The sequence below is a fragment of the Myotis davidii genome, unplaced genomic scaffold (genome assembly GCF_000327345.1).
Source record: "Myotis davidii unplaced genomic scaffold, ASM32734v1 scaffold284, whole genome shotgun sequence".
In the NCBI taxonomy this organism is placed as follows: Eukaryota; Metazoa; Chordata; class Mammalia; order Chiroptera; family Vespertilionidae; genus Myotis; species Myotis davidii.
This window is the reverse complement of record NW_006295261.1, coordinates 900,890-909,322: the sequence shown is the minus strand read 5'-3', so window position 1 is coordinate 909,322 and position 8,433 is coordinate 900,890. Positions and strand designations below refer to the sequence as shown.

Here is an 8,433-nt window from a genome sequence, read left to right as displayed (position 1 = left end):
TTCTGGAAGGTGGAGGTGGGTGTGGGAAGAAATCAGCCAAACAACTTGTATGCATATGGACACAGAGGATAGTGTGGTGAAGGCCTGGGGCGGGGCAGACTAGAAGGGGACAATGTGGGGGGGGAGATGAGGGGGGACATATGTAATACTTTCAACAATAAAGGTTAAAAAATAATAATAAAATAAAAACTTGAACTATGCATACCAATTCTCTTAATAATTTAGTGATGTTTTATTTTTCACTGTTAGTGTCTAATAAAGTCTTAAAATGTCTAACAAAGTCTTAATCTATTTGATAAATTGAGTTATATCATCTTGTTCATTTTTTTATACTCTTAGAGACTCTGATTTCTCTTCCAATTTCTACATTTACTCTCTAGTCCCAAATCTAATTGCTAATCTTATTTGTAAATATTTATAAAGTCAGAATTCCAGATGAAATGAGTACAGTAGGATACATGCCCATTCTTTAAATCTGGCTGATAAATATATATTTATCTTTTATTAAAATTCACACCAAGTAAAATTCTAAACAAACAAAATAAAACAAACCGGAAAGATCTAGAGTGTTGGGATATTTATGTCATTATTGACATGAAAACATTTAGCATTAAACAAATTGAGCAGTTCCTTCCTTTCCTACCAGTTTGCTTTTGGTAATATAACAGGTAAATTTAGGTTGCCTTATCCCCGAAAAATAAAATCATCTTACCAGCAGAATTTGCTCTGAGGATCTAATTCAGTTATTAAAATGGGGGAAAGTCTGAATATTGTTTTTACATTCTGTCAAATATATCACTTTTGCAACTCTTCCCCAGTCCCGGTGATCCCTAATAAATACAGTTTCCTTTTATGACATCATACAAGACAAACAGCTTTATGCACAAAATGCGTGCTTCCTTCCCTCAAGCATCGTTTTTCATTTCTTTGAGTTGCTTTTCAGTGTATTTTTCATTGTAACATATTGTCATTTAAAAACCATTTTCAACTACAATGATGAGAAGGCAAGTGTTTAACTTTCTATTTTCTTGCTGGAGGAACCAGTACATTTATAGCAGCGGTACTGCTGAGTAGCCAATCTTTCAGTAACTGCTAAAGAAGGGCGAGGTGAACGGAGCGATGGAGACACTTGTGCACATATGATTACTTAGAGCGCTCAGAGGTTGGCCCTCTGCTGTTTCCATTAACCTTTTTGATAGTCTTTCTCCATTGATCTCATAGCTAGATAAGCAAGACCACCTCTGGTTTCTGACTTCATGTTCTGGTGAAATCTGGTAGAACAGCATTCACTTTAAAATTCTCAATGCTTAGGATGTATATTTGTCCCACTTACCCTATAACATTTGAATTGTAATTTATTATTAAATGTCCTTATCCTATATTTGCTTGACTAAATTTTTTTTTTCCTTAAAAGTAAAGCCCATTCACTCCAAGTCACATTCAGGGATACATCTCTATCTGCCATTCTAACTTTACTTGGCACATTTACTCAAAGCATGGCAAAAGGGGCATCTGAACCACACATGTGCTTCTTACATGATAATCTAGCCTAAACCAGCAGTTGGACATCCCTCTTACAATCCAGGACTGCTGGCTCCTAACTGCTCACCTGCCTGCCTACCTGATTGCCCTTAACTGGCCCCCCTGCCAACCTGATCACCCCTAACTCCCCCCCCCACCAACTGTTCAGTCATTTGGTCGCCCCTCACTGCCCCCCTGCCAGCCTGGTCCCCTCACACAGCCTGCTGTTCAGTCGTTTGGTCGTCCCTCACTAACCCCCCTGCCAGCCTGGTTGCCCCATGCAGCCTGTTTGGTCGTCTGTTCAGTTGTTTCAGATGTGATGGCCCCTGGCTCTTTATATATATAGATTATGTTTATAGAATAATCGAAAACAATTTTAAATATTAGGTACCATTTTAATTCCCCTTTTACAGATGGGTTGAATGATATATACAAGATTGCAATATGTTTGAAAAATCATAAGTGTGTTCCACATGAGTCTGTTACTCTCCATGTCATTGTCAGATTTCAGCCCTAATTTAATAACAAAAGCATAATATTGATATCAAAAGCCTATTAACTATTGGTTAAAGTGCAAAATTATTTTTTATTGTTAAAAATATCAAAAGTGACCCAGGTCAGTAGTATCACTGAATTCCATTATCATATTCTACATTTTATCCTATGATTCTTTGATTTTCATTCTGTGTCATATCATCCTCTTTTACCCACACCTTAAATTTATATGTTTTCTAGAGAATTTTTTTTTCACGGTCTTCTTCTTTATACATGACATACATTTTCTCCACGTGTTCTCATCCATGAATATGCCTTTAATCTCCAAATCTCTACCTCCAGTCAGGATCTCTCCCCGCAGTACCAAGCTGTTTATTCTAATGTTAAGGGCTCTACTATCCCACAAGAAATTCAAACTCAATATGCCCCAAATATTCCCCTTAAAAACCTCTTCTGGTATTGCCTAAATTTATTACTATCATTATCATTACTGTAATAAAGTAAGATACAAATAGTAATCCTTAATTTCTCCTTTTTCCATATACTAGTAAACCCAAATATATTCCAAATCCTACCAATTTTAACTCTATCTCTCAGTCCCACCTCCCAACTTCTTCTACATTATTGGTACTTTTACCTGGATTATCTCTTCCCTATTGGTCTCTAATCTCCAGTCCTCCACATGCCTCACACCAATCCCATCTCTATACTAAGGCAAAATAACCTTTGTAAAACACAAAACGGTTAGTATGTTCCTCTAATTGCTCTACATCACTTCTAAATTGAAGTCCATTCTTTTTTTAAAAAGCAAGAGAGTTTGGTCCTGTGTTTTCTTCTCCAGCCTGATTTATCACTGTTCCTATTCTTCCTGCTTTGGTTTTCCTATACCACTTGCAGTTTTTCTAAGTACATCAAACTTGCTCTTACCTAAGGCTTTTGCACATGAAGTCTCATCCTGTATTGCCCTATCTTCATTCTATAACCTGGCTGTCTTTCATCAAGACTCAGGATTCAACCTAGATCTTTCCTTTGGAAATCCTTGCCTGTCACTCAAATTCTTCTGTTGCCCCTTAACATTCTGTTCACACCTAATAATTAGCACTTATTTTTCTCTTGTCTATTTTTCACAGGACACTGTAAATTCTTCAAGGACAGAGACAGTGTAAAACTAAATGTGAAGGATGGCCAATATAAAGTTCAATATAAAACTGCATTTTAACAAGAATCCTTCTTTCTAATCAAGGTTCAAATTGTGTTTACCTTCATGATTTAGTAGTCTACAAATAAAATGCTTCATGAATAATTAGATAGCTTTTTTTTTTCATTACAGATTGATGCTGAAATGAAAAATACCCTACAGGGCTGATGAATATATATTATCTTAGGTAAGTATTACTTATAAAGGCAGGAAAAAAACAAACAAACAAACAAAAAAACAAAAAACTATCCAGCTTTGTGCAATGTGTTTTAAAAATCATAGAATAAATAATCCAATAGTGTTCTTCCCATTCTAACTATTCTCTATTAAAACTCATTTTACACTGAGAATATTAAGCATCTGGGAAAGTTAAGGAGCTTACACAAGTATACACAAACAACTTCTGGCATATTTAGGACTAGAATCTGGGTCCCCAGTCTGGTACTAGCTCCTATATAATAAAAGCCTAATGTACTAGATCCTATATAATAAAAGCCTAATATACTAAGTGTCTGTCTGGTCGTCCAGTTGTCTGGTCGTCCATTCAACCAATCAAAGCATAATATGCTAATGATATGCTAAGGCCACCCAACCACTCACTATGATGTGCACTGACCAACAGGGAGCAGATGCTCTGACCGGTAGGTTAGCTTGCTGCTGGGGTCTGGCAGATCAGGACTGAGCGAGATGGGCTGGACATGCCCTGGAGCCTTCCCGCAGTCCCTCCCTGGATGGCCTACATCCTGCGTCCCTTCCCCAGCCCCAATCATGCACCGGTGGGGTCCCTTGGCCTGGCCTGCACCCTCTTGCAATCCAGGACCCCTTAGGGAATGTCAGAGAGCCAGTTTCAGCCCAATCCCGCAGGCCAGGCTGAGGGAACCCCACTGGGCACGAATTCATGCACTGGGTCTCTAGTCCATCATAACCTCACATCTAAGATAATGACAGCATGGAGATCATTTCAGGCATTTTGATGCATTCAATAGAAAAATATATAAATTTAAAGACAGAGTCCATCAAGTGTTAAAGATAGCACAGTAGTTCTTAGGATGAAAGAAGATTCTGCAAATTAAAGCAATATTGTTAAAATATTATCACTTGCTTTTTTTCAGATATTACATTTCACCCATTTAAAAATATCTGGAGATATTAAGAGTATAAAGTAGCTTAGACAGAATCTCATACTTTAAACTGATGATTATCTCAACTCTGCACATTTCAACAAAAATTTTTTCTCTCCAAATTCCACTGTATTCATTTTAAATATATTGCCTCTGAGATTTAAAAAATTATAAAATTAATGGTTTTGGTTTATCTCAGATCTTAAGTGAGCTGAGCCTTTTCAATGATGCATACTTTTATTTTGCTGATTTACTGACAACATTCTCCAAAATTATATAGAAGCAAAAGCTATTGACTAGTGGAATTAAATCATTCCATCATATTCAGGTTTTCAACTCTCAACTATTTGAATTACCTGAAAGAGTGAAAAAGCAAATTAACACTCAGAGAGACAGTACAATGGAGGGGGTCAAGGAAACTCACTTCTGGAATTGCCCAATCTGGATCAGAATCCCCACTTTAACTATCTATCTTTGTGAACGTGAGCAAGTTATTTAAATTCCCTGAAGCTTGGAAATATCTACCTCTTAGAATTGTTGTAATGATGGAGTTGCTGCATATAAAATGCCTAGAAGACAGTAGCAGTAATACTAGTAAAATAGAATTTTTGGACTGGAACTCAGATTCTTTGTCTGCCAGAGTCGAAGAATGAATCCAGGGCCAGAGGGTGGTATAGCAAAGGTGCAGAGTTATTGAACAAGTACAGATTCCCACGTGGGGAGGGGAAAAGAGTCCCACTGACTTCCTGTTTACATGGTTTATAAAGGCTGCACTTCCTGTGTCCTGATATCCTCTCTGATTGGTCAATATTCCTTTTTGAATTGGTTACTATAGTAATTCCTGAGGCCCTCCTCCCTCATTGTCTTCCCATTCCTTCTGGTCTTTCTTCCTCCTCCTTTATTTTGTAAATAGAGACCTTGTTTGGCTACTTCCAGTTCCCTTGTCTTATGAAATGTAGCTGCACCTGGCTTCCTTGTGTTATGGAAATGTATCTTCTCCCAGTCTATAGCCCTGTGTTTTTTCCATGGACCCCACTTCAAAACGTTCCCTAAACCTGCCTATATTCCCCTAAAATTCCTATTTCACTAGCAAAGTTTTTCTCCCTGCAGCTGCTTCTATGATTTTACTCTGACTAGAACAAGATCCCCAATGCAAAAGTGGCACATGTTTAGTGGTAAGCAGTTTCTAAAACCATTTTCAGGCAGGCTAATGCTAGTTTTCCATTTGACAAAGATGCACAATAGATTCTTTTTTAAAAATTAAGTTACATAAAAGTTTCTGGACACAAAACTCCTATCCAGACCGCTAGTCAGAAAGACCAGAGTTAAAAAATACAACCCACATATAGAACGAGGCTTATGCACTGCACTCGGCAACTATCAGCCCTCTGTCCCCATCCTGCTCTCAGGAGAGAACTTTGGCTTGTGTGAGGTCTAATGCCGCACATGATCCTAAGAGGAATGCTTCTCCTCAGTTCCTAAAACCAGTAAACCGACTGGCTGGCTAAATATTTCTTTTCAGTGAATGCCCAGCCCTCTGCAGAGCTTTGAACAGTTTGTAGAAGCAGAAGCCTTTGTCACAGGTGTTCGCATTCTTAGGTTCACCTACAATTCGATGCTATTTCATTCTTAGCTAAACTATTATAAACTTGAGTTGCTGTCCTGGCAGTTCTTGACCCTCTTATTTTTTCTTCAATTCCCTAAATTGATCGTGACCACATTTGCTGGCCCACTGGACAAGAGAATTACTGTCTCACAATAAGTCCCACAAAGCCAGTTATCTTTTCTCTTCAGCTTTAGAGAGGATTAGTGTTCCCGGGGTTGCCAATGGGGGAAGAAGTCAGTTCTCACTGCACAATATGGTTGAATGAAAAATACTCCCAAGTACCAGAATTACACTCAGCACAGCCAGGTGCTCACACTGTGGGAGAAACCTCACTCCAAGGCATAAACTCCATGAGAACAAAGGAAGATGGAATTTCTCGCACTGTGCAGATAGAACTATGATACAACTCCACTGTACCGTCTTGGAGAATGGGTAGAAGACACATTTGCCTCATTACAAAGGAGGCGATTTGATAACAACTCCCATTCTGGGTTTTACTGAAATACAACTACTGAATATTATCTCAATCATGGGCCTGGAAGTCAGGAGAGGGGAGGCTCATGTGCCATTCATTGGTCACTGCCTTTTCTGCTCTGGTAGTTGAGTATTCACTCTCATAAAGCAGTAAGTTACACACATCCTTAAAGAAAAAAAAGTGCTTAATGTCCCTAAGTGTAAGAGATGGTTTTATATGCAGGTCTTGGGAATTTCCTACGTTTTTTATTCTGGACTCCATAGGTGGGCAATGGGGGATACATGGGTCATGCTAGACAGGTTTATCTTGAAACAGAAAGATAACTTGACTGCTGAGCAGTGTTATTTAATTGCTGCCCATTAGCTCTGTGTTTCTAACATTCATTTCCATTATTCTCATAGATCTAGAGCTGGAACCTTCCTGGAAATGCCATCTGAAGCCTAACCTAGGCCAAACCAGGGCTCTCAGGGAGACAACTCGGTACTCACTAATTTTCATCAGCTCCAATATCTTTGTACAATAAATATAATTTGCTATCAAAATAAATTGGAATACAATGCAAATCATAAATGTTTCTGAGGGTGATGTTACAGTGCAGACCTCCAGCAGTATTCCTGTGTGTGCCATGCTGGCACAGCCATGGGTGAACCTGAGAGGGGGCAGTGAAGATGGAGCAGACAGACAAGAGAATAAAGCTGGGGCTAGGTGGGACGCTGCCCTCTCTGGTGGAGAGACAGTGCCACAGTCTGCAAACCAAGTCTTTATTTTATAGCCAGACTAGTCCAATTGCCCTCCCCTGCAGGTCTGGTTGCCCCCAACTGCCCTCCTCTGCTGGCCAATTTGGTTCTGATTGGTCGGTTTCTATGCCAGTCAGTGTCAAAATCTCCACCTCCTAGGCAGCCATTGGCTCTTCACGGTTGACCCAGATTGGTTCTGATTGGTCAGTTTCTATGCCAGTCAGCTCAAAAGCTCTTCCTCCTAGGCAGCCATTGGCTCCTCACAGTTGACCCAGATTTGATTCTATTTTTGGGGGGGAAGGGGGAGCTGTTCATTAAGTGATTATTACAGGAGTCAGACCACATAAGTGGTGTCAGGCCCAGGAATGCACCTCTCAATGTTGATCACAAAGCCTCCAAGGCTGGTCCTATTGAGCCCCAAGGTCAGATATGAAACCCAAAGGCCTTGGTCACATGCTGCTTCCAGGCACCCAGGCTGGGCAGCAGGGAGGAGATGCCCATGACGTGCCAGGTCTCTCCATCAGACACCACCGAGGTCTGGTAGGACAGCAGCTGCATGCCTACCTCTGCCAGGAGCCCAATCATGGTAGGCAGTATGGCAGGGTTGGAAGAGGCACTTCTGGTCTGAAGGCAGCTCCGTTGAGTGCCTGCAGCGCAGGTGTGGTGCCCTGGACAAAGCCCACAGCCTGGTAGGGGGCACCTGCCAGGGCCACGCTCAGGAGGCCTTCCCTGCATCCTTGCTCTCCTAGCACAGTGGGGTTATGGGAGGTGGTTACATTCAGGCTGACCTCCTTCACCAGCAGCTTGGCATTTACAACTTCACATCCGCATGATTAGAAGCATCTTTGAGGAGGTCGACAATGACTTCAGAGCTCAGGCAGTTCCCGGATGCTTCAGGGATAAGCCCTGCGTTACCACCTGGATAGTCCCTTTGGGGGACCCTGCCCAGGCTCGCATCAGGGTCCCAAGAGCTTCTGACAGACCGATCCAAGGTTTGGTGTGTGGAGAGAAAGCGCTGGTAAGGGCCTGGGCATTCACGACCCCCGCAAGGGTTCTGACCTTCACCATGTCCATGAACTGGACAGCGACCTCCTCCCCGCAGTGGCTCTGGGCCTCCTTGGTGCTGGCACCCAGGTGGGGGCAGCTGATGACGTTCTCCTGGTCCACCAAGGCACTGTCCCGAGGCAGTTCCTCCGTGAACACATCCAGCTCTTCCTCCCGCACTGCCCCGACTGCAGGGCCCAGAGGAGGGTGCCTCGTCCATGATCCCGCCGCGGGCG

General features: G+C 41.4%; 1 protein-coding gene and 1 pseudogene across 1 annotated transcript in view; one reads left to right on the top strand and one right to left on the bottom strand.

Annotated features, from left to right (window-relative positions):
• The window catches only part of GC (group-specific component (vitamin D binding protein)), a 44,849-nt gene extending 37,863 nt beyond the window's left edge, over positions 1-6,986 (top strand). The window contains exons 12-13 of the mRNA XM_015567929.1: positions 3,347-3,401; positions 6,818-6,986. Of these exons, the coding sequence (XP_015423415.1) occupies positions 3,347-3,382 (36 nt within the window). The 3' untranslated portion in view covers positions 3,383-3,401; positions 6,818-6,986. The remainder of the gene's footprint in view (positions 1-3,346; positions 3,402-6,817) is intronic.
• A 590-nt stretch (positions 6,987-7,576) lies between these two features.
• Positions 7,577-8,433, bottom strand: part of LOC102772319 — a 1,675-nt pseudogene continuing 818 nt past the window's right edge.